At 39.2% G+C, this 16,880-nt stretch overlaps 1 protein-coding gene across 2 annotated transcripts in view; it reads left to right on the forward strand.

The window, feature by feature from the left end:
* eIF4B (eukaryotic translation initiation factor 4B) overlaps positions 1–16,880 on the forward strand; it is a 212,811-nt gene that overhangs the window by 41,498 nt on the left and 154,433 nt on the right. For both annotated transcript variants that reach the window (XR_010861597.2, XM_067158454.2), the window contains exon 4: positions 14,039–14,161. Coding sequence is in view for 1 of the 2 variants with exons in the window: in XM_067158454.2 (XP_067014555.1) it covers positions 14,039–14,161 (123 nt within the window). In the remaining variant the exon portion in view is untranslated. The remainder of the gene's footprint in view (positions 1–14,038; positions 14,162–16,880) is intronic.

Here is a 16,880-nt window from a genome sequence, read left to right on the forward strand (position 1 = left end):
TTTCATTTTCCGTATTGATTGGATTCACTGTACAGACAAGAAATGTGTTCCACCTATCAAAACTTATTTATTGTAAATGGATTTACATTAGTACCGGTTTTGGCCTTTCGTGGCCATCATCAGCTAGTACATAATTATATTACAGCCATTAGACAATATCACAAAGATGTTATTATGTTAGATCATCCGGATGTCTAATGGGGATGGGGATATACAGGAGAAGCCCGTTATACCGAGAATTCACAACAGCGATTAATCCATTTGCTAAGTAATGGCATTTAAGTGCATGACCAATTCGATGTGTGGATCATGAGTTCATACTATATTCGGATGGCTTATCAGAGACGGATCATCTCACTCTCATACTTCCTGTGAGGTAATAGAGATATGTAATTTTAGCCTTGTAGCCTCGTTATAACAACAGTCGGGCGTTGAGACTATAAGTGTCCTGTATTGCTCAAAATGTGTAGAATAAGCAGTTTTGACCAATTGTATCTCCTGATTTTTCCTGATTTTCATATCAAAATCTCTTTATTTTTGGTTTTGTAAAGTTGGCAGATATGCAACATGTTATAGCATCACTAAATCTATTGAACCATTGTTTACAGTTAATTTCAACTTCACATTTCCTGGTAAGTTCGTTTAATTACTCCTCATTTCTCTTTTCATTGAGAGATTTAAGATGGATTGCCGAAATCACTTATTGAATGCTTCCAACGAATTTAGATGAGTAAAGTGTGAATGAGTGTGTGAATGGACATTTTCCTAAAAAATTGCTAGTTGTAGTATTTGACTGCATTTCCTCCTTTAAATTTTGTTTTTTGTGTTTAGGCCATCTGCGGACCACTGTGCTTGTGTTCTAGCTGTGTTTTTGTCGTCGTCTGCCCCTTTTGGCGTACTGGATTGTGTTCTTAGTGGCCTCTTGAGCCTTCTTGTTGGCCCAGTATTCCTTCATTTTCTCGCTGAATTCCTTTCTGCACTTCTCTGACCAATTCCCGGCTCCTTTGTGGCTAGCTGATATAAGGGATGTTAGGAAAGGTTTCGTTTTGTCCATTAAACGGTATGCCTTCCTGTCAGTTATGGTGGCTTGTTTAATATTAAGCTCTGCAAGATCTTTGGCCACTTGCATGGTCCAGGGGAATCCAGTAGCTTTGCCTTTGTTAGTAACCTAGAAGATCTTATGGGATAATCTATTAGGATCCATTCTGTATAGGTGTCCATGGAAAGTCAGATGTTTTCTTCTGATGGCATCTATGAGGTTTTCTTGATTCTGGTAGAGCTCAATTTTGGGTTTGTACCATTGCCTTCCATCTGGTAAGATCCTTGGCCCTATTATTCTTCTAAGGTATTTTCGTTCTTGCACTTCCAGGGCTCTCAGTGGGGTCTTTTTAGTTAGGGATAGGCATTCTGCTGCGTAGAGGACGGATGGTCTGACTACTGCGTTATGGTGTCTCAGTTGTACATTCTTTGATAAATGCTTTGAGGCATACAGTTTTCTGCAGGCATGATAGGCCTTGTCTAATTTGATTTTCCTTTGTTCAAGAGCCATCGTTTCACTCAGGTCCTCCGATATCCACTCACCGAGGTACTTCACATTTTTAGCTCTTTTGATATGCTTTGTATCAATGACTCGCATTGTTGTAGGGGCATCTTTGTTGTTGATGATAAGCTCGGTCTTTTCAATGTTGATCAGAGTGTTTGAAGCTGCATAGTGGCCTCATGCATGTTGTTTGCTAATAAAGTAAGGTCATCAGCAAAGGCCAGGCATAGAATCCTCTAGTTGTCTGCTTTAAACCCCATCCTTAATCCGGTGTTTTCAGTTAATGACCTGGTTCGTTCTCTTATGATCTTTTCCAGGATGCAGTTAAATAATACGCATGAGATACCATCTCCTTGCCCCACCCCTGTTTTGATTGTGAAGCTCTCTGATAATTGACCTCTAAACTTAACTTTGGAAGTGGTGTTGTGCAGGGTGGCTTGCACCAACCTATTAATTTTTTCGTTTAGTCCCAGTTCTCTTGAGGTGTTGAAGAGTGTGATTCTATCCACGGAGTCACATGCCTTCTGAAAGTCGACAAAGATAGCTACCCACGATCGGCACCTTTTCTTGCTATATTGAAGAATGGCCTTCAGATTTTGTATCTGTTCAGTACAAGACCTTGCAGTTCTGAACCCTGCTTGATATTCTCCTAATTCTTTATCCGGTTGTCTTGTTATGTGCCGTTCCAGAATCTTGGAAAAGACTATACGATACAGCAAGGAGTGATATTCCACAATAGTTGATGGGATCTGTTTTGTTTCCCTTCTTGTGGATTGGGTGGATAACGGCTGATGTCCAATCATCTGGGAGCCTTTTCTTAGCTCATATGTCCAGGATTACTTTGTGTATGTGCCTAAATGTTTGCTCACCAGCTTGTTTCAACATTTCTTCTACCATTCCATCTTCTCCAGGGGCTTTGCTGTTCTTGAGAAGTTGAATGGTCTCTTTTACTTCATAGGTGGGAGGAGGGATGTCTTTGGTGTCCGGGTTAGCTGGTTCTCTAACTGGGAGGCGCTGCGCAGGTTCTTCAGCATTCAAAAGTCCTTGGAAATAATCAGCTAGGGTCTTGATGCAGTTATAATCATTGAGGCACAGTGATCTGTCTGTTCTCTGGAGGTGTAAAGTTTGGGGTCTGAACTGGGACATCTGTTGTTTAAGACCTTTGTATAAGTCTCTAGAGTTGTTTCTTCCAATATCTTCCTCGGCTTGCTAAATCAGTTCTTTGTTGTATTTTCTTTTCGCCCCTCTTATAATGCTGGAGGCGTTCTTTCTTTGTGTAATAAACGCTTGTAGGTTGGCTTCGTTTTTATGATGATTCCAATGAAGCCATGCTAGTCGCCCGGCTTCTATAGTCTCATCACATTCGTTAGACCACCATGGGTGCTTGTTTCCTTTAGGTCTGTTGGGGGTTGTTTTCTGAGCCGCGTCTGTTATAGCATCCCGAAGTGGGTCCCATTTTGTAGTGGTGTTAATCCTATTGATGTGTTGGTTCAGACTCTCTTGGTAACTTGCATTGTCTTCTTTAAGTTTGGTGATATCAAACCTAGGAATCTTCTTTTTCTTCATAAGCATAACCTTAGTCTTATACAGTGGTTTCAGATTCATCTTAAGCATGGACAGGTAATGATCGGAGTCTACGTTATCTCCTCGTAAAACCTTCACGTTCATAATGTCGCAGTGGTGCTTCTTGTCTATTGTTACATGGTCAATTTGGAACTTGCCCATCATGCTGTTTGGGCTGCACTATGTCATGGCCTTCCTAGGGACGTGTTTAAAAGCCATAGACTTTAAGAGTAATCCATACTTGGTGCACAGACTGGTTAGCCGTTTCCCATTCTTGTTGGTTCTCTTATGGGTTCTCTTATCTTCCTACAATCTTCCGGTATTTCTGTTCTCTCCCAATCTGAGCGCTGAAATCTCCTAGCAATATTGTCGTATGATGATGTGGGATGTGGTCTAGGGTTTCCTCAAGGGTGTCCCAATAGTGATCTGTAGTCTCTGCTTTTTTCTTGTTAGATTCATTGGTAGGAGCATGGAAGTTCAGAGAGTATCCCCTATTGCTAGTTTGTGGTGTGCTGCGAACCCTATCCCCAGGAAGGGTACATTTATCATGACTCTCTTACCAGGCTTTCCTTTATATATTCTTGAGACTCCATGGCATCTTCATCTGGGAACCTAGTCTCTTGTAAGGCTGCAATGCTGATGTTCTTGTCTTTTAGGATTTCAAGAGTGCGTTTAATTTTCCCTGTCTTGATCAGGGAGTTAATATTTATCGTAGCTAGGTATGTGATGTTCCTTTTTCTTTTTGTTCTGACTGGGTCACATGAAGGCATAGGTCCCCCAGAATCCGACAACCTATATGCCCCGTAATGAACGGGGGTGGATTAGTTACTACCTGGGGATCTAGCATTATTGTTATCGTACTACAGTCTATCACACAAGTGTGTATAGTTGGTCACCCGAAAGTGACGAGTTGTTGACTATTAAGGTCATGGACATGCTGTGTGACCAGATGTTGCTTTGAAGCCCCCAGCACTGATCGACTCACTGACCCAGCTTCCTGCTGGGATTGATTACCCAACCTTCCACTGGGTTGCTCAGCTTAACAGGGACACCTCTTGTAGGTTACGTACTGGAGTTGGAGTAAAAGAGGCTAGTCGGATTCTCTTGCTGAATCCAATATTTTATGTTGCAGATACCCGGCAATGACGCATTTCACTCCCATTTACCCGGAGCCACAAGGACTCCACCAGGTTAATTCCTGGGACCATTCCTTCTTTTATTATTACTATTGTTGGTTTTATGATTGTTGCATACCTGCCAACCTTTACATCTTTTCTGTAAAATTTGCGGAAAGGCAGTGGCTTTTACGGTTTTATGGACATTTTACGAACCAGATCTTCTTTTAAAATTCGTGCCAGAACAAGCTTTGCAGGCCACTGATACTGTGTGACCAGCAAATATGTGATACATTGCTCTGATTTGTATTCATCGGATCATTACAATATTCAACTGGGAATATGAGATGCGTCCTGAATCCTAGTCGATCTGTATCAATTTGTTTGTCTTGAAAGAGACTGACTCTTTGATAACCGTTCCTTTACTGGCCTGTATAAAAATAGCTTGTTTGTTCTTCACCATGAATTACAAAGCATAAATCATGTTGTAGTTACAGAATAACATGTGAATTACAGTGTTTACTCATGTATTAGACTCCCTCACATATTAGACCACCCTGGCTTTTCGAGACAAAGGAACTGAAAAAGAACTATCACACACAGGCCCCCCCCAACGTGATTCGTCAGAGAACAACGATAGTTGCAAAATGTAGTGAATAAGGTGGACAAAAATACATTTAATGTATTGAATAAGGTGGACATAAAAACAAGAAATTGTAACTGTTATTAGAAAGTTCAATACGGGCAGAAAACATGAAATTGGTCTTATTCAAGTAGAACAACAATTCCGCTTCGAAGCGGGTACAAGCCTTTTTTACTTGAAATCGCACAAATTTGTGAAAAGCTTCATCTGTATGACCTACGCAAAGAAAACTTGCCAAAGTCATGCGGTACATCCACTATCTCCTGGATGCAAACTCACAGCTGCGCGCCCCTAACCACACGGCCAACTCGCCTTGTGATTCTAGAGACTAGTCACTAAATATGGAGTCTTTTTTTGTAATTTAGTGACAGAATTTCAATGATAATGACTAGTGACTTTTCTAGAGATTTTAGGAGCCACTTGCAGAAAATTCTGACTAATTTTGATTTATCTTAGTATAAATAAAATAAGAGATTTTTCTGTACATTGCTCAGAATTTAAAAAGAGTGATATTTCAGTACTGGTCGTGACCACAGTAACAAGGGGAAATGTTAGTTTTAATTTTCTGTAATTTCTGTATGAATGTATGTATCTACGTGCATCACTAGAAAACGGCTGAAGAGAATTTAATGAATATCGGTATTATACCCTATAAGGGCGTAAGTGCATGGATAAGTCGAGTAAATGTAGGGGGTTCGATAACTTACCTGTTATTCCTCTCCAGAATGCACCGTCCTAGCAGCCGTAGAGCGTGGGAAAGGGGTCCTGTGGCCTCAAATTAAAAGAGTGTCAATATAACACACCCAATGCACTAAAAACCAGTGTGATAAATGCCATGAAGTGGTAAAGACACAAACAAAACATTGAATCTTGGTGAAATTTACAAAACATAATCCTTTGTGATTATACAAACATTGAGTCTTCGAATTACACAATACGTTGAGTCATCATAATGTTACATCATCATTTAAATCTTATGCTGATTTTGGACAAGCCCTTGATGTACAACAACATGGCATAGAAGAAATAAATTGTAGTGTTAGGACTAGTAACGCTTCTCATATCAGTAATTAACCCTAGGAAAATACCTTACACATGGGAATTATATACACCTGTACAAACACACAGGAATACCTTACATCTGCCAAAACACTGAATTTAATGTGGACGCAGTTCCACAAACTCACAAGAATAACGAACTCTTCACCCCAAGTACGTTGCGTCTTACAACACTTATTAAACGACAAGAATAGGACAATCTAATGCACATGGACAACACAAACAAACATACACACAGATGCCAACAATCGACATCAAATTAATCACATGGAATAAACATAGGAGAAACAGAACAAAAATAACTATTCGCATGCATACATACATACATACATACATACATACATACATGACAAAAAATTCCCTTGGAAGGGTGTGGGTTGTGACGACTTGGTGAGTGGTGTGAGGAGCTCTCCCTTTGTGGTGTCACTATCTGGACGTACCACTAGTTGATGGGGTATGAAGTATGAATTTGGTACATCTTGATTTTGGTTTGTTTCAATCAAGCTCATATGCCCTAGTTTTTCATATTCATCCATGAAATCTGCACAAGCTGTTTCGAGTTTGGGGTGTCTGCTTAATCTCTTGACTAATGATTCTAGTATGTTTAGTGCGTGTTTTCTTGATTCTCCGAGGATGACATCTGGCTTGATAGGGAGCCTTACGATGATTTTACCTGTTGTATATCTCGAAACTTTCACAAATACAAAAGGCTCAATCGCCTGGCCGCATCTAAGGCCTATCTCATTAAATCAGAGTACTCTCACGTACTAATTCATTATTAGTGCTAGGGCGCATCTTTCATACGGCGCAACATCTCTTCCTTGAGTCTCAGGTTCAAGTCAAGTGCATAGTGAAAGAAACTCTGTCGGAAATTCAGATAATCTTACTGTTACTACGTTGCTACAGCTTATACGCAGCCTCACCCAAATCACTGGAAACCATGCAAATCACAACATGCAGATCCCCACATAAATTTAACTGACATTTTATTTCTTCCCAGACACTGTCTTAAATTATCTGAACTTTCCTTTGATGACACTTAGGTTGCAGTTGATTATGTTAACATGCATAGAGATTAGCTGGAATATATTACTAACAACAATCCTTTGTTACACCTAGCTTCTCTGTTTCCCATAACTTAAATTAACTATATAAATACACCATGCAATTGTCCCGCGGAAATTACTTAACTTGCCATAAGGGCTTACACAAACTCATGGTTATGTAATCAGTTAGCCGTACCTATTATCGTTACTGTATTACACAGCGACCTGAAGGGCTTAACTATCATCTTGACTATATTATACAATTGCCAGAAGGGCTTAACTAAATCTTATTTACATAATTAAACAAATACCTATCTGCGGAAACCTTACTGTCCCTAACACGTGCCAAAACACTTATCTATTTAGCTCATTACTGATGACCTCTATGCTTCCGCCTTCGGGCCATGGCTGCTCCTACCTAGCCCATCATCGTGAAGCTGTTGTCCTGGGTCGATTATCTTCGTCCAGTCTTGAGGTAGTGTTCGTTCATGAGGCCGTCTTCTTGAAGTTATGGTTAGAAGGTCTTGGACCCCTAGGCTCTTGAAACATGGTACAGGTCTGCACTGTAATGAAATGCCTAATTGTTTACCAGTACGGCATTACTTTCACTTCTATTTACTTTTACAGGCATAAAATAGTTACTGGCGATCTGCGACGTTAAAATTCATCGTTCCCCTTTAGCTGCTTAACCGCGCATGAATGTGTATCCTCTAATATTATCTGCAATCTGAAATTAGCAGTCTAATCTATCGAACAAGTTGTCATTATCCCGACACGTAAATCTAGTGGGAATAACACAAATGGCTTTAGTTTATACTTACACTTCTTGCGCACATAGCAATCTATTTATACGGTTACCCGTACCGCTTCACGACGAAGTCTGTTTGTACGGCATTTTTCATGGTCGGATAATTCGACACTCGCGACCGCACTGTAAGGCATCTAAATACAATAATTCGATTGAACAGTTATTACAAAGTTTACAGATCATCGATCCACTGAATAATTATTAGCCGACTGCACTAAAGTAATCAGTCTTTGTCCTAAGCAAAGTTTATGGCGCGACTATTGAACTGATGGACGTACTCACGACAGGAACAGGAGAAAATCTTGTTGCAGAATGAGATACCTCCCTCCAAATCAGCCAGTACTTATAGGGAGCCTGTAGCTAAGCTACGCTAGGGGATTACCCTGAGTACACTCTTCACATTGGAATGTATATACTTCACATCTTTCCACGGTGATGCGTGCTAATGTAGAATTATCGAATCTGCTGCAAATTGATGGCATGAGACACATCACCATGTTCCTAAAATTCTGAGGATCATTGTCATCTATTTATTTCCTCTAAAAGTCTTCAGGGAGAGTAGATATCACTCAATTCCTGCGAAGTGACACGCCTGTTTCCTGCCGTTTTAAATTTTGTTAATGTGGCAGAGGGCTTTCCCAAACAAGCTTCACATGTCTCTATCTTACTCTGACACATCTCCTGTCTCACACATACAATGCCACACCCGTAGTAGAGGATAGTGACCAAGCTCCTGCCTCCAACCTGGTTCTGCGCCTATTATCATAGTGCAACATTATAATTGTGTTAAATATCACAGAATTCTACATGAACAGTACCGTTCATTATTCCCCCACGCCGCTGAAAAAATACGAAAAAGCAATATTTTGTATTTTTTTTTTCAAACTGGATATTTAACGCTCATTTCACCAGTTTTACTCCTGATTCTTTATTATCCATGGGTCCTTTAGTTTTCATTAGTAATGCATCACATTCCTTCTTTACGTCACAATAAATATCCAACAGACGAGAAATTTCCTTTGAAGTCCGCCGCATGCACTGCAGTCGTCTTCAGCTGGTTCATGCATGTTGCGGCTCTCCAGCACGACTCCCTCTGATGTCACAGCATTAACAGCTGCTTCACTAGTGTTGTTGTCTCTGTCTTCATTTCCTCTGTCCTGTATGTCCTCAGGCTCTTCCACACCTTCCGCATCATCATCCACATCTTTGTCTTCTTCTTCCTCTTCTATCTCCTCATTTCCCAAGTCACCATCTGCAGGAAGTTTTCCCAGAAGATAGTACACTTTAAGATTCGCGGCATTGAATATCTTTTTGATACTACCGCCCAGGCTTTGCACTTTATATGCATTATTTTCATAGCTCTGGACTGTACGATAATGTGCGACGTAAAGTTCTGTGAACTTACGGTAAAATCTCGCTGGGGGGTTAGACAGATTGGGACGCTTGACAAGGACGAGTTCATTTACTCGTAAAGGCCGGTGGAAATGCCAGTGGTATACAATTCCTAATCATTAAATTGCTTGCCAAAAGCCTGAATTCAATAGTAATATATATGACTTTGCGTCCCAGCAAGTACTGTTCGGTTTTTGAAGACACGACCTGCCAGAATTTTTTCCTGCAAGAGTTCTTTTACGTGCCAGTAAATCTACCAACATGAGGCTCATGTATGTGAGCCCCTTCAAATATCACTGGACTGAGCCAGGATTGAACTTGCCAAGTTGGGGTCAGAAGGTCAGCACCTCAACTGTCTGAGCCACTCAACCCGGCGGATTCAGTTCTGAACCTCTCCTCAATGTTCATATGGAGTGAGTGCAGGTCACGCTGGTGATTTGTCCACCGAATGGGGATGTTAAGCCTTGAGCAGACTCCTTGGTGCTGTTTGACAGGAGTAGGCTATGTGCTGGCACTTGGTTTCATGCTCTCCCTTCTATCATACATCAAGCCATTTTCTCTCGTTAACACCTCTGATGAGGTTGACGTCAGGAAGTGCATTGGTCATAAAAACTTGCTATGAAGATTCATCTCACTTCATTGCCAACCCCATACAGAAATGGATTAAGGGCTGAAACAACATTCATTCATAGGGACAAACAATGTTCATTTGAGAAAAATATTAATTCTTAATCTTAGAAACTATGGTTACGAACTAGAAGTAACACAAGATAACATATGCACAGTAAATGTATATTCACACATAATCACTCAAAATTCATTCAGCCTGGTGACATGGATCAAGGAGATGCTTACAGCAAGATGGCTTAAAAGAATTTAAGCTATTTATTATCATCTTGCATTCGGGAGGTAGTGGGTTTGAACCCCACTGTTGGCAGCCCTGAAGATAGTTTTCCCTGGTTTGCAATTTTCATACCAGCCAAATGCTGGGGCTGTACCTTAATTAAGGCCATGATTGCTTCCTTCCCACCCCTGGCGCTTTCCTATCCCATCGTCACCATAAGACCTATTTGTGTTAGTGTGACATAAAGCAAATTGTAAAAAGTAACATGAATTAAGAAAAGCTGTTTGTGGCCCTGCTGTTACTGTGCGGAGGGGCAGAGTTCCATATTCTGGTTCCATTCGCAACAAAGAAGAGGCTGTATGCTGCTGACCTGCTTAGGGGGATAGGAAGGGTACTGCTGGAGCATGTGTTGTGCTGGGTCAAAGTGGATAGGAAATGCAGTTGTGAAGATAAGCAATAGGGGATATTCTTGGTTAATATTTGAAAGATGAGGATCAAAACAAAAAAGAGGACAGAAATAGTGCCAAACGAGTAATTGCAGAGCCAGAAGGAAATCTGGGAGGACTTAAAACATGGAAAAGCTAGATCGTGTAACATGAATATTTTGGAGTTCAATAAAGAATCTTGCAGAGGGAAGGAGAATGGAAATTAGTATCATTTTGGGCAAATTAAATGAACTGATTACAGATCCTAGAGAATCACTCTTCAGATGGAAGAAACATTAAAAATACCGAGCGAGTTGGCCATGCGGCTAGGGTTGCACAGCTGTGAGCTTGCATTTGGGAGAAAATGGGTTCGAATTCAGACGGTGGCAGCCTTAAGTTGGTTTACTGTGCTTTCCCATTTTTCACACCAGGCAAATTCTGGAGTTGTGCCTTATTTAAGGCCACGGTCACTACCTTCCCAAACCTAGCGCTTTCCCATCTTTGTTTCCCGAAAACCTTCAGTGTTGTTATTGCAACTTTAAAAGTACAAGGAAAAAAAAAAATTTAATCTGAAAGGGGAAAACATAATTCGTGGACATTGTAGAATGGTGCAAAGGAAATTATGCTGGTGGAAGTTTATAGAACAGTAAATATTCTGTGTTGTTGTAAAGTAGCAGCACCCAACAAAGAAGTAGTGAAATATGGTAGGGAGGCAGGGATAATAAAATGGCTTATTACAGTAATACGATTAGCTTTGGAGTTAATTAGGTTACAATTCTTCTATCTGAAGGGAAGTAGTAATTCCACCCATTTTTAAGCAAAGGAGCAAGAAGAATTGCAACACTATCAGATAATTTTTTAAATCACTATACCGACGTATAATGGTGTGATAAGTTGTGAAGAATTTAGATAATGAAAACAGTACAGTTTCAACTGGGATCAGGTTTTCAGTGAATGCTGAGCATTTAGGAAACGCTGAGAAAAATAAGACAATTTATATTTTGTTGATCTAGAGAAGGTGAATTTCAGAGTACGGGGGCAGGAAATTATTGTCCCTACTGAGTGATTGAGGGGTAATATGTAAATGTTGATACCTCCATGATATGCATACATATTCAGATGATGGCCATTCCATTTGTTAAAGGTGGTGCTCATGCAGGAATCTCCGATCAGTGCAACATGAAAGAATTGAATTGATAGGTGTTCATTTGACACCCAGTACATGATGTCCTTGCACAGGATATCATAAACAAAATGGTCGCTGGTTATAGACCAAAATGGCTATTTGGTAATTATAAGAAATAACCACTTTTCCCATGGATAACAGCTTTACAGTGCCTTCTGATGCTTCTGACACATTCAGTTGAGGTAGACATCCCCGCTCCTCCAGAAGAGCGTTTTCAAGGGCTTGTAGTGTTTGGGGTGATGGATTTCTCACACAGATACATTCCATTTTGTCCCAGACTTGTTCAGTCTGGTTCAAGTTGGAACTTCTGGATGGCCACTCCATTCGTTGCGTGTAATGCTGTTGTAGCAATCTCTGAATGATGTTGGCATCGTGCACTGTAGCATTATCGTGCATGAATACTGGATTTTCTCCAAGTTCCCTGATATGAGGAATTGATGTGGCACGAAGATCTTGTAATTCTTCCACTTAGCATTTAGTGATCCGTGGCAAATGATCAGGAAATTAGTTTTCATGTCAAGACTTTTGCCTGCCTACACCATAACAAATCCACCTCCATATGCAATGGTAGATCGTACAGCTATTGGATGAAATTGCTCCCCATGTCTTCTCCAGGTGGCCATCTGAACCATACAGTGCAAAACGGGACTCATTTGAGAACAGTACAAGACACCATTGTCTTAGCTCCCAGTGCAGGTCGTCAGGGTCTAAAATTGGAGTTCTTGACCCCTGTTTCTTGCTAATTTGGTCACAAACTCATACTGCAAAGGCCTCCTGTGGGTCAATCTGTAGTGTCTTGCTGTAACTTAGCGATTTTGGACAGGTTGTAGATGCACAAAACTTACCCTGGGGCTACAACTGATAAACTTCATAGTTGGGTTCCATATGGACACTGTTATAAACACTTTCTTCCTTAATAGAATATAAACTTCCTAATCCACGTATTCAGTACTTCATTAGACCATTCATTTTTAAGCGGTCATCATACAAATTAGGAGTAAAGTGTGTCTACCCTGTTTTTTTTTTCATTGGAAACCCGTGCCAGGGCATCTGGCAACACTTCCTGTTTCTTGGAAATGTTTCCACAGATACCAAATAGTATTTCGAGCAATTTCTAGCATTCTGGCTACGTACCTTTGCGAGTAGCCTTCTTGAAGCAGTGTAAGTGTGCAAGTGTTGCCCACCTCACTCCACACAGACCAACCTTTACACATACTTTGAATTGAGGCGCTCGTACCTTTCATTTGACACTAATACCTCCCAGCCATCCAGATGACGGTGAAGCCCTGTTGTTACGTAAACGGGACATATTATTGCCTCATTTATCCAACCTCCATCCCACTGTGCATCCATACAATGTAATTAGGAACATCTAAAGATGTGACGAAATTTACATTTTGAGCAGTGTAGATATTACTCACTGTAAGGTATGAAATGACAGGAGATTGGGGCTGTGCCTTAATTTAGCCCACGGCTGCTTCCTTCAAACTCCTAGGCCTTTCCTACCCCATCGTCGCCATCAGATCTATCTGTGTCGGTGCGACGTAAAGCCATTAGGAAAAAAAAAAGTTAAAAATGTAACCAGTTGATCTGAATTATAATATTGAAAACTTGTAGACTTCCAGTATATCCTGGAACACAAAGAGGAATCCATTTCTTATCCTGAAATATTGATGCAGAGAAGAGATTTGAATGATCAGTTGTCGCCTAATAGTGGAGAGGATATTTGAAAAAATCATAATTTAAGAGGTTAAGGAAATTACTATCTGTAGGCATTACTGTACCTAATATTGGATGTTTTTGTCAAATGAACATTTTTGAGTTTGATATTTCTATTTAGCTCATGGTTCCCATGGCCAATCTGGTATAAGAATATCAGAAAGTTCAACCAATCAACAGAAGTCTCTCATTTTTGTGTTATAAAGTTCATTTTAACATACATATGTGCACTTGTTTTTATATAAATTCATCGGAATAGTGCACTCAAAAATTTTCAGTAAAACTAATCAGTCATTTAATCTGGCACCTCACAATCAACAGGACGTGAATGTGTCGACAGCCAACATTGGGGAATGCCGTCCAAGGAGTTTAAATTTTAAAAAAACAGTGTACTTCTGTGCTGACAGTTTTGTTCTCTGTATGGGTTATGTATATCTACATAATATATTTTATATTTATACATTTTTATTATCAATTTATTCATAAAATAATCCAACTAAATTCAACTCGAGCTCCAGATTCTGTCTAGATAAATTCTTGAGCTCTCGTTACATGACTGCAGATAATCCTCAAGTTCATATTATGGGCCTTGGAATTGTGTTTAGTAAGGAATGATTCATTCCAGATTCTGCTTTATTTTTCAAATTTTATTTTGCTTAAATTGATTTGTATGTACATATGTGAATTTTCTGTTATAGATCGCAAATGTGCGCTTACCAAGAGATGATCGACCTGGTGGTATAGGAAAACTCAAAGGCTTTGGTTACATTGAGTTTGAGAACCGTCAAAGTCTGATTGCTGCTCTTTCCATGCCAGACATAGTAAGTCTTTTTGCATTTATTCTTAAGAAGTGTGTTGTTGTTACAGTAAAATTATTGTTATGATGTCAATGTTGGATCTTTAGTATACCCCTCCTTCCAGATGTGGTAGCGTGGACCCATTAAGCATGTAGAAAATGAGCAGGTATTTTTAGGGAGAACACGTGGTATGTACAAACAGTACTTCCAGTTTTGACATTTGTTACATGGAATCAAGGCTGAAGATAACATGGAGATTGTTTAGGCTAATTAAACCCAATGCGGGTCAGAGCGCAATATGTTGCGTCTCGCGGGAAGTGCCACAGCGGTTACGACGCAGTATACATTAGAACCCCGAAATAACCTCTCCACTTTTAAGAAATTCCCACTTTGAATGAAGATTTTCGTAAGGCCCAGCCAAATCGCCATAAGCACAATGTAATTTAAACCCCCTTCTAACAAACCCTGACAAAAGGAAAAGTCTGTTTTTAAGGAATATATATATATATTGTAACCGTAAAAGTTGATTATGTCGGCTAGTTGAACACGAGACTGGACACAGGAGTGTCCGGTCTCTATCTGATTTGTTACAGAGGAGAGGGAAGTAAAATAAGTATAATGGAATGTTTCTAATTTTGCTCAAAAGTTTATTCATAAAATAAGATCAGAGTTCAACATCGCCTCAGCACGGCTGTTACAATGAATATTTCTCCTGGGATTGTGCTGGTCCTGGTACACTGCGGGATCGCATTGTTCATTCATAGTGGCACCATCTTCCGAGAAGGTCTGGAATATCTAGAAGATCTAGATCTAGGAGCACTCGTAGTATTGGGTGTAACACTGTACTAGGATTCAAAATGGATTCGTAGAGTATTTTGATCTGCACAAACAAAGTTATTGTTAATGGCGATTTTAAACAAATCACAAGTGACGATAAACTGTCCTCACAGTTTGATTGCACTGGATAATTGCGATGTAATATCACTTAACTTGACGTACACAGGCATTACTACTAAATTGAGTTAAGTAATTAATTAAATTGAACTCATAATTAAATCTGTGATGCATCAGCCGCAGAAAATAAATAACTCACTTTATCAAAGTTAAATGTGAGACTTCGGCTGAATAATAATGTAGAAAATAAGATATTCCACTTCCAAACTTTACACAGTTCAAGTTCGAATTAAGTCCTGAAATAAAAATGAAACTAAAGAATTGGTTCTGTGAATTTAGTCCCGTTCATGATTGAGTGATGGCGAAAAAGAAAATGCTATCCTTTCTAGAACCGTCCTGGGTTCAACACAAGTCCTATCTGGATAGTTAACTCCTCAGCGCCGACCTCTATACATGGTATTGCCCCCATTTTTCCCGAGCTAAGCCCAGCCATCGAGCGAGAGATCCCAAGGTGGACCGTTCGATCGTTGGCTATCACTTTCTAGAGGCATTTAAGGGATGTTAGGGATTGATGACCAAGCAGGATAAAAAGAAATGTTAAAACAACACTCTGACATTTATTCACATAAGCAAACAAATAAATAAAATATTCTTGCTGATATTTTTTTTTTAACAGAGAACTTTCATAATATTGCATTTCTTCCTCGATTTAGGGTGACACGTGTTCTTAATCTCCAGCCTTACTGTGCTGTAATGGAACCAAAGAAAAATTAGGCCTCTTGCCTTTTCAAATCAAAATATTTGACTGAAAGAATTAAATAAATTAACATAGAACTTCATAAAATCATAAACAGCTGTCTTGCTAACGAGGGTTTTACAATAAATGTGTTCAAAGCTTTACCAATTCAAAGTAGTCTCAACACGTGGTTTTAAGATGTATCTAACTGAATTTGTCATTTACAGTATTTAATAATAGTCAATGACACCAACATGAACTTCAGTAGAAAATGAAAATTAATTTCAAAATTCTCAAAATTAATTAATTAATTATTCTGATTATTATTATTATCATTATTATTATTATTATTATTATTATTATTATTAATTTCTCATCATTTAATTAGCCCATGTTTCATTGTCACACGATCGTGTTCTTATTAATTTTCCACTGCATTATTCACCTAATGATCGTCATTAGCATTTCAGAATAGTTATTTTGAATTAATTATTAATGACTTATTTTCACCATAACTCCAATTAATCATGCGGCTAACAAAATTCTACCTCTGATCTTTGTATTTCATTTCTATTCAAATTAATCTTAAAGTATTTCAAATTTTAGAAATTTACATTACCAACGTGTGAGCTAGTTAAATAAATTTTATTTACAAATCGAGTGCCTTCATAAAGTAACGAGATGATCTTTCCTTTTAAATCTCGCTAATTAAGAAAATAAATTCTTCCTAGTCTTCCTCGACTAAACTTAATCAAACTTTCCCTTAAGGGCATGAAAATTATTTCTTAAGGCAACACACAACGATGAGTGTAATCTGCGCCACAGCGAGTGCGTGACCAGATCAAAATTTAATGAAACCAACATGGCACAAGAGAAATATACATATTTACATACACACACATTCACACTAGGGAAACACGTTTTTATGTACATTATTTACATCGAATCCTGTTTTGGCAAGTTTATTTATGATTTTTATTGGTGGTCGGGACGCGTAATGTCTAGCAGAAATAATCCGTGTACTGAAATTATCCTTCATTTATAGTGGCTAGTGATCGAAGTCATGGGTATCACTTGGTAGAAACACATTTCACATATCAATGTAAGTCCATC

Source organism: Anabrus simplex, chromosome 1 (assembly GCF_040414725.1).
Source record: "Anabrus simplex isolate iqAnaSimp1 chromosome 1, ASM4041472v1, whole genome shotgun sequence".
NCBI classification, from domain to species: Eukaryota; Metazoa; Arthropoda; class Insecta; order Orthoptera; family Tettigoniidae; genus Anabrus; species Anabrus simplex.